The sequence below is a fragment of the Schistocerca americana genome, chromosome 1 (genome assembly GCF_021461395.2).
Source record: "Schistocerca americana isolate TAMUIC-IGC-003095 chromosome 1, iqSchAmer2.1, whole genome shotgun sequence".
NCBI classification, from domain to species: Eukaryota; Metazoa; Arthropoda; class Insecta; order Orthoptera; family Acrididae; genus Schistocerca; species Schistocerca americana.
Window position 1 is genome coordinate 853750593 of NC_060119.1, and position 23567 is coordinate 853774159.

Below are 23567 nucleotides of genomic sequence, written 5' to 3' on the forward strand. Positions count from 1 at the left end.
AGTGGATCCTAGATTGGAGGAGGAAGATAAGGTTGCACATCTCATGAAGGGTGTTGCTGAGGACATGTATCAAGCCCTACTCCTGAAGGAGGTTTTGACAGCAGACAACTTCAAAAAATGGTGCCAGTATATCGAGACAATACAACAAAAAAGAATTACATGCAAGAAGTGATTCTTCAGATTCTCCCGGCGTATTTGTTGCTCGAACAGTCCATGGGTATACTGCCGGATCATAGTGTCCAACGGGCACAATATTTCGGCAATCAGACATGTCGCCATCGTCAGGTGCGCTGACGAACTGAGTTTTAACGGCTTCCAATTGTCGTATCGATGTCCGTTACGGAGGAAGAAACTGATTTCACAGGTGTTCTTTGTCAGATAGTGAGAGAGGAAGTTCAGAAGGCACTTGGATTGCATGGCGAGCAAAAAACTGAGACGCTTCAAGAAGGGAGGAAGTGGAACAGACATTGAACCCAATCTCTCGTTCTTCATTTCCCTCTAAAACGGTGAAAAAGTCAAGACCCAGGTGAATTTACATTCCTACAATGCCGCATGAGGGACCTGTTTGGGCACCAAGGAAGACTGACATCTGGAGGACCCAGGATAACCAACCAGTATGTTTCCACTGCAGACGACCGGAACATGTGTTGCGCTATTGTCAAGAAAGGTGGCAGATATTTGATGACAACTGCGCCAGAAGACAGCACACCGATCTTAGCCCACGCCAACTCCGGGACAACAAAGATGACCAAGAAGATGTGGGTGCAGGACAACGTAGGTCACCGTCGCCCCAAGATAGCCACTGGAGAGGACGCTCCTCAACACGCCAATCACGGTCTCCATCGCCACATAAAAGCTCCAGCCGACCACCTAGCTGCTGCAACCTGGAAAACTAAAGGGTGTGATCTGCCTTGGAGGTGAGGCCACCGAAGAGAAAAATTCTCCGCTGTCGATCACTACAAAAATGACAGGAAACTACATTGGTATCCTTATGGATGGCCGACCAGCCCAAGCTCTTGTGGACTCTGGAACATCATATTCAGTCATTTTGGAGAAATAGCATCACCAGTTTGCAGAAAACCGTATTCCTCAACAACAAAACATATTTGCTGAAAGTGGCTAATGGGAAATATGCAAAACCTACAGGAGGATGTGTCATTCATGTGGGTACAAGTGGCCATACACAGCCCTTAGAATTTATCGTCTTGCAAGAGTGTAGTCGTGACATTATTGTGGTCACTCAAAGATTATGCTAGACGAGATGATATACTGTGGACAGGAAGATGCGCATCCGAGTGTGTGGAGACAATGTGTGCTGGATGAAGTGATCATTCCTGCAGTCAGCACTAGAAAGGTAACTGTCATGTGTCATGCCATGCATCAACCCATGGATGTTGTCGTGGAATGTAAGAGAAGCATACCACTGAAGAATAACTTCATCATCCCAGCCTCAGTCGTCTCGTTTAAGAACGGATTCGGTGAATTGTGGGAAGTTAACTGTCGCCATGAACCGCAGATCCTTCCAAGACGCATGTGCGTAGCAAATGCTGAGCCATTAATTGCAGAACAGCTGAGTGTCGTAGAAACCTCCCATGCCGAGTCTGTGGGCGAAATTAGCGCTACCATTACGAGACAAAATCTTCTAGCTAGACTATCTCCAGATCTCACTAAGGAACAACAGAAGAAGCTACTTGCCATTCTTCAAGAGTTATCTGAATGGTTCAATCCAAAGGTGAAGAGCAAATTAGACAAATCGACAGTGAAGCACTGGATTAGCACTGGAGACCATCAACCAAAATGCCAGAGAGCATACCATGTGTCAGCAACAGACGTCGAATAATTCGCGTCGAGGTAGAGAAAATGATGAAGAATGACATCATTCAGCCTTCATAGAGCCCATGGTCATCACCAGTAGTTCTCGTCACGAAGAAGGATGGCAGTTGGAGCTTTTGTGTTGATTATAGGAAGCTTAATAAGATAACTAAAAAGGACGTTTACCCTCTACCACGAACTGACGATACACTAGACTGTGTGAAGGGGGCTAAGTTTTTCTCAACCATGGACATGTACTCAGGACACTGGCAAATCGAAGTCGATGAGGCTGATCGTGAGAAAACTGCATTCATCACCCCTGAGGGACTGTGCGAGTTTAAGGTAATGCCGTTTGGTTTGTGTAATGCACCAGCAACTTTTGAACGGATGCTGGATAATCTTCTACGTCACCTGAAGTGGATGATGTGTCTTTGTCATTTAATGACATTATAGTGTTCTCAGAGACATCTGATGAACATATAAAAATACTGAAGACTGTCAGTCCCTACCTTTTGCAGGAGGCATATCTTCAAAAACAGGAAGAATTTTAATGAGCTTTAATATTAAAAGTGTATTCCGTCCACCAGCTATGACTAGAGTACTGCTGGACTTGATGAAGGATGATTTGGTTTTGAGGACGTCCAGTGTCTACAAAATTCCCTGTGACTGCCGGGAACTCTACAGTGGACAAAAGATCCGTACGGTCCAGGATCAACACGTGAAGCACCATCACCACATGTGTTTATTTCAGTCAGAAAAATCTTTGGTTGATGAACATTGTCTTACTGAAGGAAATAAAATGCTGTGCGATAAGACACAAATGACTGCCCCTGTGTCACGTTACTGGGACTGTGTAGTGAAACACGCTACTGAAATCTAGCTATCTGACAATATCAGAAACAGAGATTAGGGGTATCCTCTAAGTAGGAGTTGGAACCCTGTTTTGTTTTACATTAAAAAAAAAAAAAAAAAAAAAAGCTTTGTTTTAGTCGTCAAAAGATGTCAACAGTGTTGGATACAGATTTTATCATTTCTGTGAGTTTCCACCACTGGTGCGCTGCCATGCATTGTGTTACAGGGCAGTCACGTTCACGCACGTGTGGTGGATGGTGTGTAATGGAGCCAGCACTGTGGTTTGATGTCAGTTCTGGCAAGTTAATGTGACTGCTTACTCACCTGAAGATGGTGGCCAGGTGGACTGCTGAAATTTTGGGTCAAGATGACATTATGTTCTGGCTGGAGAACCAATATGAATATCATCAGTATCATATCAACTGTTTGTCACCAGGGTGACTATGTTGAGAAATAAATATGCATACATAAAGAATACTGATGTAGAATGTTAACTGTGGTTGTTTTCTTTAAAAAACTTTTAAGAGTTTTCGCATGAAAAATTCAGAGGCACTACTTTCTGGCACATGCTCGTACAAGATTAAAGTGTCTCCAAATCATTATCAAATACACTGTGTAACAGGATTGTCAAAGAGTCATTAGTTTAATTTTTTAGCATTATAGAAAAATGACATAGGAACTTATTAAGACACCAGTCCAGTGTTTGCCTGGAATGCTTTGAAAACATAAATACACATGTTGTAGATGAAGGAACATCAGATTTCATATGGCTATGCAAGCAAACAAATATTTTGTAGCTACAAACCATGGTGGAACATCTGTGGATATTTTAGTTGGTAATAATGACAGCCATGTTATGTTACTCAACCCATGAATAGTGCTGGTTATTAAAAATAGTAATGCCTGTACAGAAAGTTTTCTGTGTACTGCAATTCATAAAATGCAATTTGGTGGTTATGGTTCAGTACAGAATTGGGTGTCACTTTGAAAATGTTCAAGTCTTCATCTGGCAACAACATTGGGGCATGGTATAAACAGTTTTAGATCACAGAATTGTGTTATTTAGCTGATCTGCACATGAACTTAGTGCTGCCCACAAAACCTAATTTTATGAAAGTGCTACTGTACTCATTTAAATTGTGTTTTATAATTTAATTTAGAATGTTCATAATTTTAATGATTGTCATTTTATAAGTACGACATTAGGAGGAGGTGGGACAAAGGCAACATAACCCACACTAGCTCCAACTCTCGATTAGCACTTGCATCTTTGTAATTTTTTTACACTGAGTTGACACCTCATGACAATCTTATTTATAAGTTTAATGATACGTTCACTGAATTTTGTTTTACAAGTTATAAGTTTTAGTGAGTGAACTTTCTACAAATTAACTTTTTAATTTTTCACCTTTTATAGCCTGATAATATGAAACAAAAACCCCGCCTTTTATGTTCATTTAACCTTTATTACAGATCTGATGAAGGCAGCAGTTGAAACAGTGCTATAAATAAAAGAAAAATATTAAGCAACATAGACAGCTTTATTGACAAGATACCTGAAATGATCACAGATTTGTTCAGGAAATTTATTTACTCTATTAACACAATCTTGGCAGAGTGTGTGTTGTATCTGTGTACATTTTGCAAAATAAAGAATGCTGGATGTGTACGATGACAGTTTTGTTACAATACGAGCACAGAATAATCACATACATCAGTTTGGAAAATCACAGTAACTTCTGACTATAATCCTAAAAAATCAGTATCAGACTAGCTGAGAACTTCAATCATCATTAATAACAGTGTATTAAGTATTAAGGGAACAAAAGTACACACATTCATTCAATCTGCAGTTGTTGTAAGGCTTTCAGCTGTTATTGCATGTGATAGGTCTGAAATTTGCAGGGACATGTAAGGGTGATTAAGGATTCGTGGCTCATGTTATTTTTCTAACACACTAAAAAAAGTCAACACCCATAATGTTTATCCCTAAGAGACGGAGAGAATGCATACTACATAAAAAGAAATCCTTGAAAGTTAATGTCTACAGTAACTTTTTGAATAAAAAATGTTCTTCCAAGAAAGTGATTGTTGTGTGTGTGAAATCCTATGGGCTTAACTGCTAAGGTCATCAGTCCCTAAGCTTACACACTACTTAACCTAAATTATCCTAAGGACAAATACACACACACCCATGCCCGAGGGAGGACTTGAACCTCCGCCGGGACCAAACGCACAGTCCACAACTGCAGCGCCTTAGACTGCTCGGTTAATCCTGCGCGGCGAAAGTGATTGTTAAAGGGCATGTCTACCATCCGATGCTTCAGTATTCCTCAGAAATTGGATGCATTAAAATTAACCCCTCTACTATGGGTTGGATTAAAGAATATGATCTGGCAGAAGATGATGCTTCCCCTTGACAAAATTAAGTTTCTTCTTCCACTTGGATAGTCACCATAATTCAAACAGAATACCTATATGGTGCTGGGCCCTTGAAATCTCATTACTCAGTTCCTCTTTGTGGGTTACATAAAAGGTATGATTTATTTATCAGACAAACATACGGTTCCTGAAGAGGGGCAGCCTTTTCAGTAGTTGCAGAAGCAACAGTCTGGATGACTGACTGAAATGGCCTTGTAACATCAACCAAAGCGGCATCACTGTGCTGGTGCTGCAAATGACTGAAAGCAAGGTGAAACTACAGTCATAATTTTCCCGAGGGCATGCAGCTTTACAGTGTGGTTATATGATTATAAATGATGATGGTGTCCTCTTGGGTAAAATATTCCAGAGGTAAAATAGTCCCCCATTCAGTTCGCCGGGCGGGGACTACTCAGGAGAACGTCAGTTATCAAGAGAAACAATATTGGTGTTCTACAGATCGGAACGTGGAAAGTCAGATCCCTTAATCGAGAGGGGTTAGAAAATTTAAAAACGGAAATGGGCAGGTTACAGTTACATGTAGTGGGAATTAGTGAAATTCCGTGGCAGGGCAACCAAGACTTCTGGTCAGGTAAAAACAAGGTTATAAATACAAAATCAAAAGGGGGTAATGCAGAAGTAGTTTTAATAATGAATAAAAAACAGGAACACAGATAAGCTACTACGAACAGCATAGTGAACGCATTATTGTAGTCAAGATAGATAGGAAGCCCATGCCTATCACAGTAGTACAAGTTCATATGCCATCTTGCTCCGCAGATGATGAAGAGACTGAATAAATGTATGATGAGGTAAAAGAAATTATTCAGATAGTTAAAGGAGACAAAAATTTGATAGGCATTGGGGGCAGGAATATGATAGTAGGAAAAGGAAGAGAAAGAAAAGTAGTTATGTGAATATGGACTGGGGGTAAGGAACGAAAGAAGCCGCCTGGTACAATTTTACACAGAGCATAACTTAATCATAGCTAACACTTGGTTCAAGAATCACGAAAGAAGGTCGTATAGGTTGAAGAGGCCTGGAGATGCTATAAGGTTTCAGATAGATTATATAATGTTAAGACAATGATGTAGGAACCAGGTTTTAAATTGTTAGACATTTACAGGGGCAAATGTGGACTCTGACCACAATTTATTGCTTATGAACTGCAGATTAAAACTGAATAAACTAGAAAAAGGTGGAAATTTAAGGAGATGGGACCTAGATAAACTGAAAGGACTAGAGGATTAGAGAGTTTTAGAGAGAGCATCTGGGAACGATAGACAAGAACGCAGAAAAGAAATACAATAGAAGAAGAATGGGTAGCTTTGAGAGATGAAATAGTGAAGGCACAGAGGATTAAGTAGGTGAAAAGACAAGGGCTAGTAGAAATCCTTGGATAACACAAGATACTGAATTTAACTGATGAAAGGAGAAAATATAAAAATGCAGTAAGTGAAGCAGGCGAAAAGGAAAACAAACGTCTCACAAATGAGATTGACAGGAAGTGCAAAATGGCTAAGTGGGAATGCCTAGAGAGAAATGTAAGGATGTAGTAGCATATTCACTAGGGATAAGATAGATGCTGCATACAAGAAAATTAAAGGCACCTTTGGAGAAAAGAGAACCACCTGTATGAATATCAAGAGCTCACATGGAAAAGCAGTCCTACCAAACAAGGGAAAGATGAAAGGTGGAAGGAGTATATAGAGTGTCCATACAAGGGATGTACTTGAGGGCAATATTAAGGAAATGGAAGAGGATGTAGATGAAGATGGGAGATATGACACTGCATGAACAATTTGACAGAGCACAAAAAGACCTAAGTCGAAACAATGCCCCGTGAGTAGACAACATTCCGTTAGAACTACTGATAGCCTTGGGAGAGCCATCCATAACAAAGCTCTTCAATCTGTTGAGTAAGATGTATGAGACAGGAGAAACACCCTCATATGTCAAGAATATAATAATTCCAATTCCCAAGAAAGCAGATACTGACAGGTGTGAAAATTACTGAACTGTCAGTTTAATAAGTCACAGCTGCAAAATACTAACGCGAATCCTTTATAGAGTAATGGAAAAACTGAGAGAAGCCAATCTCAGTACTGGAACTTATCTTAGAAGATGGGTTAAGGTAAGTCAAACATATGTTTATAGCATTTTTAGTGTTATAGAAAGCTTTTGAATATGTTGACTGGAATACTCTCATTCAAATTCTGAAAGTGGCAGGTGTAAACTACAGTGAAAGACTATTTCCAATTTGCACAGAAACCAGATTGCAGTTACAAGAGTTGAGGGGCACGAAAGGGAAGCAGTGCTTAAGAAGGTAGTGAGACAGGGTTGTAGCCTATCCCCGATGTTATTCAGTCTGTATATTGAGCACGGAGTAAGAAAACAAAAGAAAAATTTGGAATAGGAATTAAAATAGAGGGAGAAGAAATAAAAACTTCGAGGTTTGCCCACGACACTGTAATTCTGTCAGAGACAGCAAAGGACTTGGAAGAGCAGTTGAACGGAATGGACAGTGTCTTGAAAGGAGGATATAAGATGAACATCAACAAAAGCAAAACGAGGATAATGGAACGCAATCAAATAAAATCAGGTGATGCTGAGGGAATTAGATTAGGAAATGGGACACGTAGATGAGTTTTGCTGTTTGGGAAGCAAAATAACTGATGATGGAGAAAGTAGAGACAACATAAGATCTAGACTGGCTATGGCAAGGAAAGCATTTCCGAAGAGAAATTTGTTAACATCAAGTCTAGATTTAAGTGTCAGGAAGACTTTTCTGAAAGTATTTGTCTGGAGTGTAGCCATATAAGGAAGTGAAACATGGACAATAAACAATGTAGACAAAAAGAGACCAGAAGCTTTTGAAATGTGGTGCTACAGAAGAATGCTGAAGATCAGATGAACACACCATGTAACTAATGAGGTGGTCATGAAGAGAATTGGGAAGAATAGGAATTTGTGGCACAACTTGACTAGAAGAAGGGATCGGTTGGTAGGACATGCTCTGAGGCATCGAGGGATCACCAATTTAGTACTGGAGGGAAGTGCGGAGGGTAAAAACTCCAGAGGGAGACCAAGAGATGGCTACTCTAAGCAGTTTCAGGAGGATGTAAGTTGCAGTAGTCACTTAGAGATGAAGAGGCTTGAACGGGATAGAGTAGCAAGGAGAGCTCCACCAAACCAGTCTTTGGATACCACATGTATCAGTAATACCAAGGAATCTCCTTGGTCCAAAGTCTGGATTTTTGTAGCCGTCATAGCTATTAAACCTAAAATTCTGAGCATATTTGGCATGAACTCAGTTACTGGTCAGTATGTCATAAAATTGGTAGGTGTGCTATAAAACATTCGCATGCGAAACACTAGCAGCACAGGCAGTATCCTATGTGAGCAAACTGTTCTGAACACAGTGCAGCGACTTTGTGAAGACAGCAAACTGTCACCAAAATTTGAACTGTCCTACATCAGCACACATGCATGGGATATCAAGCAATGCCTGATGTGGCAAAGCTGATGCGATCAACTGGTGCGACATTTTCACGTGAAGTGGACGCTGTTTGCGTTTCAGCTTACAGCGTCTGAAATTTTGGTCAGTGCTGTTCAAGAACATTGTGTATTGTGGGATCAAAGAAATAAAAACTATAATAACCATTTAATATCATACCATGAATGGCAGGAAGTCAACGGGTTTATGAAAATTTCTAAATTCAGATGTTATACAACCGAAAGAACATTCGATCACCATTCTTGCCAAAGATAACCAATAGCTGTATCTATCTTTAATGTCACCTACAGTGTTTGTCCTTTTGGATCTTGGTACATATTATTCTTTAAATATATTTAGTCTTTCTGTTTCTAATGCATGTTGAAAGGAATAGTACTCAAAAACTCCTGAGTCTTTCGGTTGCATTCACCATAACAAACCAATAACTTGCATCAGTGACAGTTAATAATCCAATCAAAAAGAAGGATGTGTGGTAATAATACATTGATCCAGATTTACTGTTTGTTTAATGTGAGTGTGTTTCCCCCCAAATACTTCCCAAGACAGAGAATTGCCATCTGACCCAAAAAGTTTGTGCTATTATTTTAAAGTCATCTTCTATTGGCTTGGGCTTGCGCTTCATTATCGATACTGTCCATCTAGCTTTACAAACTTCTACAGGGTGTTACAAAAAGGTACGGCCAAACTTTCAGGAAACATTCCTTACACACAAATAAAGAAAAGATGTTATGTGGACATGTGTCTGGAAACACTTCATTTCCATGTTAGAGCTCATTTTAGTTTCGTCCACCTATGCTCAATGGAGCACATTGTCATGATTTCATACGGGATACTCTAACTGTGCTGCTAGAACATGTGCCTTTACAAGTACGACACAACATGTGGTTCATGCACGATGGAGCTCCTGCACATTTCAGTCGAAGTGTTCATACGCTTCTCAACAACAGATTCGGTGACCGATGGATTGGTAGAGGCGAACCAATTCCATGGCCTCCACGCTCTCCTGACCTCAACCCTCTTGACTTTCATTTATGGGGGCATTTGAAAGCTCTTGTCTACGCAACCCCGGTACCAAATGTAGAGACTCTTCATGCTCGTATTGTGGACGGCTGTGATACAATACGCCATTCTCTGGGGCTCCATCAGCGCATCAGGGATTCCATACGATGGAGGGTGGATGCATGTATCCTCGCTAACGGAGGACATTTTGGACATTTACTGTAACAAAGTGTTTGAAGTCATGCTGGTACGTTCTGTTGCTGTGTGTTTCCATTCCATGATTAATGTGATTTGAAGAGAAGTAATAAAACGAGCTCTAACATGGAAAGTAAACGTTTCCGGACACATGTCCACATAACATATTTTCTTTCTTTGTGTGTGAGGAGTGTTTCCTGAAAGTTTGGCCGTACCTTTTTGTAACACTCTGTATAATAGTGGAAATAAAATTTTTGAAATTCTGGAAGGAAAAGCGAGTTAGCAGAACTGTATTAAATGAATTCAATTGCAGAACAGGTTTTATAGCATCCACAATATAATACACATTGCAGGTAACATTCGAGCGTATTCCTCGAAAAGCAAAGGCTGACATTTCAATTCTTCATACAAATCATGAAATCCGCCATGTATATGCCTTTCCAAATGCAGATTTTTAGTTGCACTTCTTTGTAGTACACAATGTTTCTTCAGTATTTGATACTTAAGATATCAGTTTTCCATTAAAAAGTCTTTCCTCTGTCCATAATAAATGTACTGTGCCGACTGGGTGGGAATGCTGACAGTGGAATATTGCATCTATTTCCACAAATGGCTCACGACTGATTGTCAGGTGCAGCGAAGTTGCACATAGCATGCTCAGGCAGTGCACTTTGCACTAGTGCACTCGGGTAAAATACTTTAACTTTCATTTACTCCATGTCACAGTGAGATAATGTTTTCATCTCTGTTTTAAAAACAATTCTGATATGTTAGCTACCTTTAGCACACACCAATACAACATCTAAAATAAAGCAGCCAGTGACCATACGTTTCATTGTAAACCCTTCAAAGTTAATGTGATACATTGTTTAGAAATTAACTGTCACAATATGTATAACCAATATCGAAAATAAAACACTTCATCATCAAGGTGTGATGTGAAACTATAACAAACAGAAATCGATTTTGTGAGCCAATTACCTTCCTTAGAATTGGATGACAAGCTATGTATAGTGAAGAAAAAGCACAAAACTGAAAGAAATGGTTTAAATTTTTTAAAAGAAAAAGATTCTCAAAAAATAATAATGGCCCTTGCTTCAGGAGCTGATGTAGCTTTGTTTCATTATTGTACAGTACTTTTTACAGCAAGAAAATGGGAAAACTAATTTTTCTCATATATCGGTAACGGCCACAGTGCGAATGGGCTGTGCACGTAGGACAGAGGCACACCATACCACTTCACATCGGATTGTTTGCCTATTCGTGCATTCCTGCACTGGACTGCATTCACTTCGGACTGTTGACACAGAACAAGGTGATACATATAGTGTCATATAAAACATCATGTTAAATCCCACTGACTTATTGTTTTAATTAATTATGTTATGCAACAAAACATCACATAAAACCCCCGACATTACCTTGCAAATCAAAATTTGAAACCTATACAATGAACATTCATTCTGTGTGATGAGAGCAGGGAAGGTGGATTAAGTCTGGAATTTGGGAGTCAGAAGACAATGATGAAGAACAAAACAGATGATTTTACTTTACTGATGTTTTCAGCAGAAAGCTGTCATAGAAAGAAAGGCAGAGCAAGTTACATCTACAAACATTTGGAAGGACCGGGAATCTCCACTGAATAATGAAACTAAAAAAAAACAACAACAACAACAACTATTGAGCAAGAATCACTTTAGGTGAATAACACAGTGATTCATTCAACGAAATCTTGGCTGATGTCTGCCCAATTCTTGGCCTAATCAGCTAAAGCGCTATTGACATTACTGTACATTCTCACTTTCCTTCCTTCCATTAAGGGGAAAACCTACTGTGTTCTCACGTGTGCCTCTGATGCTAACAGCTTGCCTTCTCATTTAATTTCAACTGAATTGAATTTTCATAATCATATCACCCACTCTACCTACAATTATTTTCTTGTCCTTTCTCCTTATTTATCCACTGGTGGGCAAATTTTTACTTGCTGCACTTCCAGCTGAATTTTCTTAACAGCAACCAATTGATTTTAGCAGTATTTTCAAATTCATTTCAGTGTTACTTAATGATCTATTTCCTCATACCGTGTTTTCGTTTGTATTCTTTTGAATATCAAAACACTCTCACAAATTAATAAGTTCCTGTCACCATTCACAGTTGAACCTGGGCTTAATTTGTAGGCTAGTATCTGGTTCCTAGATTTCGGTCTCAAGAGGCTTTTTTGCTAATTTCCTCTGCTGTCTAGAATTTTAGTTTAGTAATAGAGGCAATTGCTTCCTCTATTTATTTTTCTTTCCTATCTTACTTTTTTGCGCAGAGTCAGTATCAGAGATGGCATACATTTTAGTTATTTAATGCAATTATTTCTATTGCCTTTTGTACTTTAATGCTGTTGATCACTGCTGATTCTTGTCTTCTGTGGTAGTCAGTCATCTCATGGGTGAAAATGTGTGCTGTCTCTTTTTTTTCTCCCTCTTCCACACAAATTACGTGTATGTAACCAGAATGAAAGTGAGCCCATACCCATGAGGGAAACCTTGAGACTTTTATATTTTGAAATGTTGGTAGTATTTGAGATCGAGAATGGGGCATTTGGTTTAGTAGTCAATTATGCTGATCATCATACCAATGGAACACCTGACAAAAAAAATTAAATGGGCACTACACAAATATGACACTCTACATACTCTGGGCAATATCAAGGTGACAAAAAAAAAAGAAAAAAGATTCATGCAGAAGGTATTAAGAACAGGTATCAGAAATACAACTGAAATGAAGGCTGGTCATTTAGAAAGCTATTCACCACATACAAGCAAGGCCAGTTTTTACTGAGGTACATGAAAATGTTGATTATCCAAGATATGCGCTGACACAGGGAAAGTATGATACAGTGACAAGTGATTTTTTGGGAGAATCAAATCAACACAATGTGAATGGCAGCCAGTTCCTTTTGTTACTGCCACATCAAAGAACAAAGGCAATTTTTACATATCATCATGAACAACCAGCAAGTAGCTGACAAGAAGCATCACTGGAATACATGCACAAGCGAAATGTCATTTTCTGGAAAGTTCTTAATAACAAATCTTGCTTACCCAATTGTAGAATTGTTAGGATATGTTTCTATAAAAATGAAGATCATCAAAGTTGAAACTACAGAGAGAATGGACAATGTAAAGAGCACAAGCACAGGGAAACAAATTTGCACATACACAATAGGTAAAATACACACATAACAGATATACCTCAAACATAGTGAGCATACTTAAGTCCATCAACTGTAGCATCTGACAAACATAATGGCGTTAGATTTATATACACTCCTGGAAATTGAAATAAGAACACCGTGAATTCATTGTCCCAGGAAGGGGAAACTTTATTGACACATTCCTGGGGTCAGATACATCACATGATCACACTGACAGAACCACAGGCACATAGACACAGGCAACAGAGCATGCACAATGTCGGCACTAGTACAGTGTATATCCACCTTTCGCAGCAATGCAGGCTGCTATTCTCCCATGGAGACGATCGTAGAGATGCTGGATGTAGTCCTGTGGAACGGCTTGCCATGCCATTTCCACCTGGCGCCTCAGTTGGACCAGCGTTCGTGCTGGACGTGCAGACCGCGTGAGACGACGCTTCATCCAGTCCCAAACATGCTCACTGGGGGACAGATCCGGAGATCTTGCTGGCCAGGGTAGTTGACTTACACCTTCTAGAGCACGTTGGGTGGCACGGGATACATGCGGACGTGCATTGTCCTGTTGGAACAGCAAGTTCCCTTGCCGGTCTAGGAATGGTAGAACGATGGGTTCGATGACAGTTTGGATGTACCGTGCACTATTCAGTGTCCCCTCGACGATCACCAGTGGTGTACGGCCAGTGTAGGAGATCGCTCCCCACCCCATGATGCCGGGTGTTGGCCCTGTGTGCCTCGGTCGTATGCAGTCCTGATTGTGGCGCTCACCTGCACGGCGCCAAACACGCATACGACCATCATTGGCACCAAGGCAGAAGCGACTCTCATCGCTGAAGACAACACGTCTCCATTCGTCCCTCCATTCACGCCTGTCGCGACACCACTGGAGGCGGGCTGCACGATGTTGGGGCGTGAGCGGAAGACGGCCTAACGGCGTGCGGGACCGTAGCCCAGCTTCATGGAGACGGTTGCGAATGATCCTCGCCGATACCCCAGGAGCAACAGTGTCCCTAATTTGCTGGAAAGTGGCGGTGCGGTCCCCTACGGCACTGCGTAGGATCCTACGGTCTTGGCGTGCATCCGTGCGTCGCTGCGGTCTGGTCCCAGGTCGACGGGCACGTGCACCTTCCGCCGACCACTGGCGACAACATCGATGTACTGTGGAGACCTCACGCCCCACGTGTTGAGCAATTCGGCAGTACGGCCACCCGGCCTCCCGCATGCCCACTATACGCCCTCGCTCAAAGTCCGTCAACTGCACATACGGTTCACGTCCACGCTGTCGCGGCATGCTACCAGTGTTAAAGACTGCGAAGGAGCTCCGTATGCCACGGCAAACTGGCTGACACTGACGGCGGCGGTGCACAAATGCTGTGCAGCTAGCGCCATTCGACGGCCAACACCGCGGTTCCTGGTGTGTCCGCTGTGCCGTGCGTGTGATCATTGCTTGTACAGCCCTCTCGCAGTGTCCGGAGCAAGTATGGTGGGTCTGATACACCGGAGTCAATGTGTTCTTTTTTCCATTTCCAGGAGTGTACATTACGCAGAAAGATGCCATGGTGAACATAGCTGAAAAACTGCAAGTATGTCAATGTGGAAAGCAATTTTCACATGCTCATTTAATAATCCTAACAAGATATCACCCACACCTAGGAGGAGATTCTTGAAGTGCTTCATTAAAATTTTCCAATGACAGGAAATAAATGTTGACACGCTGCTTATCTTCAACAGAATTACTGAATACAATTTTGATGCTTTCCAATCTTCTTTCTCCTTACCACAAATTACTCAACACGAAGATCAGTAATCAAAGCCAACTTTGAAGGTCCATGGAGAACAGTTCACGTAATATGCTTAGATTACGATTCAGTGATGCTTCATGCAACACAGACAAGCCTGCAAGAAATGATTGCTGCATTAGCCACCAAAGTCTAGAGTGGCTTAATTACAAGTACTGAAACTTTAACTGCAACTAACTTCTCCAAACACAACATACAGGAACAGAACTATAGCGGGGAAATAGGCTGACAGTACCTGTAAAATGTCGGCATCTGTATCACTGACAAACCAAATGTAAACAGTTGTCTTCCTGCAATGCCATCATGATGATTATGCACTAACCATCTGTTTATGTTTACTTCTACAGATTTTTTTAACATCTCTCCTTCATTTGGGTATCTTCATATTGTACGAATCAACACTTAAAGTGGCTCTCCTTCCATTTCACTTGCAACTCTCAAATAGTTCTAATTCTAGTTAGATGCACCTGACTTACATGGCCAACATAATAAACTTTACACGTCTATGCAAACATCAATTGTAGAAACTAACATTCATATTGTGCAGCTTGGACAATGTAGAAACATTATTCACTAGTATAAAAATACATCAGCAATGAACTAGGGATGCCACAAGTTTCTCCAAGTGAAATTCCATGATTTCCAGACAAGTTTTAGTATTTTTCATTGATAAATTTTGAGATCTCAAATGTAAGTAAAGACATAAGTTCAAAAAAATGCAAAGACTTTTGTATTTCTCGCCCGTGTGAGCAAAAATCTTATGTACTAATATGAACATATTTTGTAATGAACTGTCTTTAGATGGAGAAAGCAAGCCAAATAGTGTGTGTGTTTCATTAGGGCCACTGATGTTATTTTATTTCAATAAAACAAAACACATTTGGTGACAAAAATACGCATTTCCTTGGAGTCGGAAGACAGATTTAATACCTTCACTGATTTCAGAAATAACCTCAGAAAAATGTATGTGTCTTGAAAGAAGTGTGTAAGGCAGGGAAGAGTTGAGTAAACCAACACTATAGGTGACCACCAATAAAATTTTGGTTCTACTATTTTCATTACTGTCAGTTATTACGTACCTGTGTTATGTCTATTATTTTACAGGTATTGTGTGATTTTTCTTTCAGGAAATATTTGAGTATGTATCGTACAAACTGCCAGTGACTGCCACAATTTCCTTCTTATTGTTCATACTTTCTAATATATAAACTACTTTTGAGGTGCCAAAATGTACTAGAATAAATAAAATGTCTATAAAATGCCGCACTGTGCAATGTGCTTGTGGTGAGACAGTCGCAATTCCTGAAATCCATTGCCTGTGGCCTCTAGCCTGCCGAGGAGCAATGCAATCCCACGTCCATGGATAAACTATGAAAATCCACTACATTATGCCACACACAAAACGATCCAGCCAGAAGGTATATCAGCAGGACCAGATCTGATGGGCAGGGCTTGGACATGATGGGCTTCAGACTCACAGAAATGGTCTATATTTTTGGCCTGTCGTGGAAGTCAACTCGTGTGGCCAGCTATTTACGTGTCACAGACACCACGTTGACAAAATGAGACCACAGTGATAAATCCATGCAATAGATAACTTGTGCAAATACTCTGAGAAACAGTGGTAATGAGGATAGGAAGCAACTCACCATAAAGATGATCGCTGATCTGCAGACATGCCTGTAGGAAAGACAAGCACAATCCCACAACTAAATTTTTGGCCACAGCCTTCATCAGAAAATGAGAACACATACACAATCTCTCAGACACAACTCATGCACACTCGACTGCCTTCTCTGGCCATTGCATCAACAATCTCCGAGAATCAGAGCAAAAAAACCATTCCTCACGTCTCCATGCCTCTCATCGGCGGCTGCTGGGCTAGCGGCCAGAAGTGGTGGCAGCACTGACTGCAAGCTGGAGTAAGTGGTAGGAAGGGGACAAGCAATAAGAATGAGGGAGTAGGTAGTAGCCAGCAATGATGCATGACACCTCATAAACAAACCATTACATCTACTGAGACAAAAAAAGAGAGATTTTTCAAGTGTTTTATTCAAATTTCCCTGACACGTTTGAAATTCCCTGATTTCCAGAACTTCTGGCAACCCTGTGAAACAAAGATCAGATGAAATCCCACAATGCTCTACAACGTATGATCCTAGTGGCGGGGTTCTCTTACTCGAGAAGTGATTCACATAGCCAGATCCACGTATAACTGAACACTGAAACTTGGATTTAGTGTATAAACAAGCAGTCAGAAGTGAAAATGATGTTGTTGCTTACTGCTAATGGCAATAAGAATATTTCCAAAACACATGTGTATGGGTATTTCTCCTTTTATTCTGTCTGGATGGAATATGAGAATGTTAATTTTACCTGAATGTCTGCTCAACCCACAGTTAACACCATACTAAATTTACAACTATGTGAGGCACAGCAAGAAGACAGCACAGATGTTTAAAAGGGCCTTCAAGTGATTAGTATGGAAAGTGTACTGTTTCTGTTTCAGTCTCAAACAGAAAGTGCACCATATTTACATTTCAGCAGCTATAAAACATGCTCTATACCTAAGTCATAGGGCTTGGTAAGCAACGTGTTCCTTTAAGAAACTATTCTTCCATAAGCATTGATTATAGTAGCCATAAAAACAAATGTAAAGAGTTAAACTTTGTATTACAATTAAGAATGGGTAACTATACCATACCTTCATCTTCCACACTCAGATTTTTCTTAACATGGTAAAATTCTGCTATGTTAAATTTTTCAAGGTTGTTGGGATCCTGTATAGTAATTATATCCTTCCTCTGGAAAGCCTCATCAGTCAACAATTCCTTCCAGTTTTTGGCTTTGATGTTTAACTGTTCCACTGCCTGTTTATTTTATTTTATTTTTTTTTTTTTTTGAAAAAAAAGAAAGGAAGATATTCCCTCTTGTGCACGTTATGTTTGAGTAGTACAAAAAAAAAAACTTTTTCTGAATTTCAATTAAAGAGAGAAAATGAATTACAAATCAAACTTACCTCATGGGAAAAGACGTTTCCTGTTGTAGCAATAGCGACAATATGCGATTGCTTTGTAAAAGTCTTAAACAAAACAGGGCAGTGGTATTCACCCTTGGCATTTTTATGAAAATTCAACTTGACTAAACTTTTTGGGTCCAATGGCTGAAATCATAACATTAGTTAGCAATGACGATAACTGACAAAACAGCAACATAACAACTGCATGGTGTAAATATATATCACAATACCTAAGAAACAGTCTGAATAATTTTGTGGTATATAGAATAATACCTTTCCTGTAACAGGATTACATTTAAACTTCTTTATGAAATCAACGATTGCCTGCAGCTCAAAAACGTTCCCGTCCTGATCACAATAAGGGTGTTCAAATGGCTGCAAACACAGGCAACAATGATCAAATGGTAATCGTCTGAAATTAGACGTTTCTGGACCGGATCGTTTTCCTCCATACAGAGTTGTCCATTCTGTATAGGTAATGTACCTAGAAAATGTGAACAATTGACCTCAAGATAATATCGTGATTAACACAGTAAGTTTTCCAATTAGAAGGTTTACATTTGATTCTGAGTTTAATAAAACAAATATTACATCTTATCTTTTTGGTGCTGTCTTTTCCCCATTTTGCTTCAGTTCTTGTTTACGTCCGACCACAAAAACAACAACTTTATGAACAGTAAACACTTTTGACACAATTGATAGTCTATTGCGTGATACCAACTTTACAATACCTTACTAACTTCAGGATTTGACAAGCGACAATTTAGTGTCGACCAACATGGCATCTTTCGCAGCAAATTGTAAAGTATCAACTACTATTATCGTGACTATAGGAAGTATATTCAGTCCAGCGACTGAGAAGGCATTCAAAGGCCAACCCGAGTTCCCTGTCCACGTTGTAACGTTTGAGAAATTTGTGTTGTAGGAGGAAAACGAGAACTTGTATGTACTTTCGGTCTCATAATATACATGGTAAACTGTGTTGGCCTCCTTGTGCAAACTGTTTGCTGATAACTTAAAAATGAATGGACCGAACTGAATCTTTCCTCCTGACTTTCAGTTATCAGTGATTTCTGTGAATGCTACTTTTCGGTAATTTTGATTATTAGTTCGATTTATCACAGTTTATAATCGCAAGTAACGAATTCACAACTTGCACTCCTTTGCAATGTTGAAATGCTATTTCTGCGATTTAACATCGTATATTCGTATATGTTTCATTATGATTAGCCGGAAGTAGCACCTATGGTGACTCATTGCACTTTAACGTAGCGGAGAAATATAAGTAGGCCTATATCTGCTAACTGGTATTTATAGCCACGAAAGTCACAAATTTGAAGACTAAAAGTTTGTGAATAAAGCCTAGTTCACACACTCAACAAAAGAGTCACCACAGCTAGTGGCATACTGTAGTTGCATGTGTGAACTCCCAGTATGTAGTGGCGCAACTTAAGAGACGCAACGTTTGTCATGCGACAAAAAACTAGGCTTGGTTGTGCCATAGGCTTCCACCACTACTCCCTGCTGAAAGTGTTTAGAAACACAAGCATTCTGTCACAGTTATAGTGGAGCAATTGCAGCTGTACTTCATTAGTCGATTTCAGTGTGCACGTGTGTGTGTGTGTGTGTGTGTGTGTGTTGTGCGGGAGGGGGGGGGGGGGGGAGCAATATTTGCAAACCAGTGACCTTTCCCACACTCTTAAAAGATTTTTGGATGTATAAATAAATGAACTTAATATGTGTAACCAAAACAGCGAGACATATAAACTTGGTGATTTGTGAGACCAGGCATTATACACATTGTGGATTATATGCGAGAAATAGATCCCAAGTGTGATGTGGCTGTTGTTAAACTAAAAATTAGTTATTCGAAATGCCTATATCAACGAATACAATTAGATTTTAAAATCTGGGAAGAGTGGTGTGTATACAGATGATATTTCCATGCCAGCTGTTGGTTAGTTTGCCATTGTACACAGAATTTTCGTTTCCGAGTGTTATTTCTTTTGTAAATATGTTTTCGGGTCCTGATTTATCACTGTGAGAAATCTATTTTCGGATTCAACAGTTGAGTTTTGTCTTCCTTGTATCTAACTCTTGTCGCAGCCGTAATGCCATTACCCACACTACAACATTCATATCCGCACATATGATTTCAGTTGATGTCATACTGAAATTAGTGCAAGCACATAGAATTTATGGCGTCCTGTGTGAACGGTAGCTCACGATGCCACCACACAAAGCCGCAAACTGTTTCGTCATATTAGTTGCCTGTGTGAACCTGGCTTAACATGATAAGATGTTTACCATACGTCACCAAAGTTACCTCACATTTCTTTGATTACCATTTGAATTTTTCCCTCAGAACTTTAACACTACACCACAGCAGTAGTGCACCAGCGATATATCGTTACACCACCAGTACATAAAAATCATGGGCACGAAAATATATTCACTATGACATGTAGTAGTGGAAAAGCAGTTTGTGATATGGTAGAACTGCAGCATATTGGCAGAATATAGTTGGTACTTGATAAGTGACACTGCAGAACATGAAATCAAATGAAAACTGTGAAAAAGTCTTTCTTAACTTATCCTTGGGTGAAATATTTGTCTTGGACGTTTCAAAATTATTTATTTTTCATAAATTAAAACCTCTGCTTTTGCTAAACGGCATGTGATAGGAATTTTTATTTTCTAATCCTTATCCCCAATAACCAAAGCAAGTGAAAAACCATAATTTTATCCAGAGGGCAGACAAAAAGTTAAAATGTGTTGCATAGTGTAATCTACTACACTGTAGGCCAAGTGCAGACATAGGGGTTTGTTTCTGTGGAGGGTCACCGTTTTTTAGTGTCTCCTCTGCAGTTTCACAAATTTAACGTACCACCACCCTCGCTCTTATTATGGCACATTTGCCTACAATAATAATAATAATAATGTTGTTGTTGTTGTGATCTTCAGTCCTGAGACTGGTTTGATGCAGGCCTCCATGCTACTCTATCCTGTGCAATCTTTTTCATCTCCCAGTGCCTACTGCAACCTACATCCTTCTGAACCTGCTTAGTGTATTCGTCTCTTGGTCTCCTTCTACGATTTTCACCCTCCACACTGCCCTCCAATACTAAATTGGCAATTCCTTGATGCCTCAGAGCATGTCCTACCAACCGATCCCTTCTTCTAGTCAAGTTGTGCCACAAATTTCTCTTCTCCCCAGTTCTATTCAATATCTCTTCATTAGTTATGTGATATACCCATCTAATCTTCAGCATTCTTCTGTAGCACAATGTTTCGAAAGCTTCTATTCTCTTCTTGTCCAAACTATTTATTGTCCATGTTTCACTTCCATACATGGCTACACTCAATACAAATACTTTCAGAAACGACTTCCTGACACTTAAATCTATACTCGATGTTAACAAATTTCTCTCCTTTAGAAACGCTTTCCTTGCCATTGCTAGTCTACATTTTATATCCTCTCTACTTCGACCATCATCAGTTATTTTGCTCCCCAAATAGTAAAACTACTTTACTACTTTAAGTCTCTCATTTCCTAATCTAATTCCCTCAGCATCAGCTGACTAAATCGACTGCATTCCATTATCCTCGTTTTGCTTTTGTTGATGTTATCTTATATCCTCCTTTCAAGATACTATCCATTCTGTTCAACTGCTCTTCCAGGTCCTTTGCTGTTTCTGACAGAATTACAATGTCATTGGCGAACCTCAAAGTTTTTATTTCTTCTCCATGGATTTTAATACCTACTCGGAATTTTTCATTTGTTTCCTTCACTGCTTGCTCAATATACAGATTGAATAACATTGGAGATAGGTTACAACCCTGTGTCACTCCCTTCCCAACCACTGCTTCCCTTTCATGCCCCTCAACTCTTATAACTGCCATCTGGTTTCTGTTCAAATTGTAAATAGCCTTTCGCTCCCTGTATTTTACCCCTGCCACCTTCAGAATCTGAAAGAGAGTATTGAATAATAATAATAATAATAACTAAAATATATCATATGTTTTAATATAATAATTTGCTTATATTAGCACTCAATACATCCCTTTAGCATAGATTCCAAGAAATTGCAACTCAAAGAAATACAGTTTGAAAAACATTTGTCTGAAAATTTCAGTTTTACATTTGGCACATAATTTAAGAAGTACAGATGTGTTCAGATTATTAGACTGAAAATTATTTTTGATACTCTTAAATTTTCTGGCATAAAATAGGAGGAAACGGGTAATAATTGACTTGTTTCCATCATAATCTAATAGAACAGTCGCAACACTTCATCTCGATTTTGTTGCCTGCTGCTTCAGCAGTGCACCAAGTTGCCAGTAAGTTAAACAGTTGAGATCGGGGCGATCATGAAAGCGAAAGCGAATGGTAGTTGTTTATTTTAGTCTGTACAATGGTTTTTACAAATGGGAGCATAGCGCACCTCAATAAATTGTAGCAAGAAGGAGAAGAAGATACGACATCTGTCTTTTTTTAGGTTTCCTAAGGACCCTGTGAGGTATATACCATCATGTTACTAAACTGTATCGTTACAATTTGCTGCAAACTAAATGTATATTGGTGATTAATGTTTCGTTGTAGGAGCAGAAAATGATTAGTGAATAATAGAAGAGAAGATCTTATCTCTATAATAATTTTAGGTTTTGTCTCCTACTCGTCGAATAAAACCACTTCATGAATGCAGACAATAATAAACTCGTGTGGAATGCAGTTCACCAAATTGTTCTACATTCCAAATAAGTCACATCAACTCATGATGAAGAGGAAACTGCCAGAAAGATTCGACAATCCGTCTAAACCTGCAAAACAATCTATGGTCCAGAAACAGCCAGTACAACTCTCCATATATCAGTGCCAGGTTCATCAGAATCGTCAACACCGACCTGCTTTGACGATGAAGTGGTAAAATTAAGTGCAGTTATCTGTGTCTACAAAAAGCGTGTGGAGTGTCAGAAAGTGCAGATCGCTAGACTTCGTGCAAAACAGTTACAGGTCAAGGAAAGTGCCTATTATTTTAAGTACAGACAGCAACAGAAACTGTACCAGAAGGATCAGAAGGACAAACCAATTTTGAAGAACTATAGGATCACCATATTCAGAAAAGGTGCCCTTGACTTGTTGTTAAGCCAGATTAGGAGCCCATCTGCAAATTGGAAATTTATTACATTACAGCACTCAGGCTTACAGGTTTTGTGAGAACGTTTTATGTTTCCATCAGTGCGTTCATTGCAGAGGTATGTGGAAGGCATACAAATAATATGTGGGATTGGAAACAATATGTTCCGCCTTTTAAAGCAGAAGGTACAGCGCTTCTAAATACTGATAAACTAGTGCATATGTCATTGGATGAAAAGTTTCTAATGGCAAATTTATCGTGTTACAGCACTTCTGACAGTGTTATTCGCTTTGAGGACTTTCGTAAGTCACGTAGGAAAGGGATACAAAACAACCATTATGCTTATGATGCATCTGAAGTTCTCCTTTATCGCCGCTTAGAGCGCTAGTGTCACTCCAGCTGTCAAACGGTAACAACTTTTACAGCAGCGAGTGTCGTGACTGTTATGTTAGACTGTGATTTTAATGGTCTGATTTATGTCACGAAGTTTCTCATCCAAGCAACTCACAGATCACTGAATTTTTCACAGTTGGTAACATTTGTCATTTTCCCTCCAAATCGTGGTGGTGTTAGTTGTCTGTGTATATGTTTTGAAACTGCGTTTACGGTAATG

General features: G+C 39.6%; 1 protein-coding gene across 1 annotated transcript in view; it reads right to left on the reverse strand.

Moving 5' to 3' along the window:
- LOC124613474 (RING-type E3 ubiquitin-protein ligase PPIL2) overlaps positions 1–18556 on the reverse strand; it is a 73936-nt gene extending 55380 nt beyond the window's left edge. Inside the window, exons 1-4 of the mRNA XM_047142183.1 lie at positions 18408–18556; positions 18090–18300; positions 17817–17960; positions 17502–17667 (exon numbers count right to left, since the gene is read on the reverse strand). Of these exons, the coding sequence (XP_046998139.1) occupies positions 17502–17667; positions 17817–17960; positions 18090–18300; positions 18408–18439 (553 nt within the window). The 5' untranslated portion in view covers positions 18440–18556. The remainder of the gene's footprint in view (positions 1–17501; positions 17668–17816; positions 17961–18089; positions 18301–18407) is intronic.
- Between the last annotated feature and the right edge of the window lie 5011 nt (positions 18557–23567).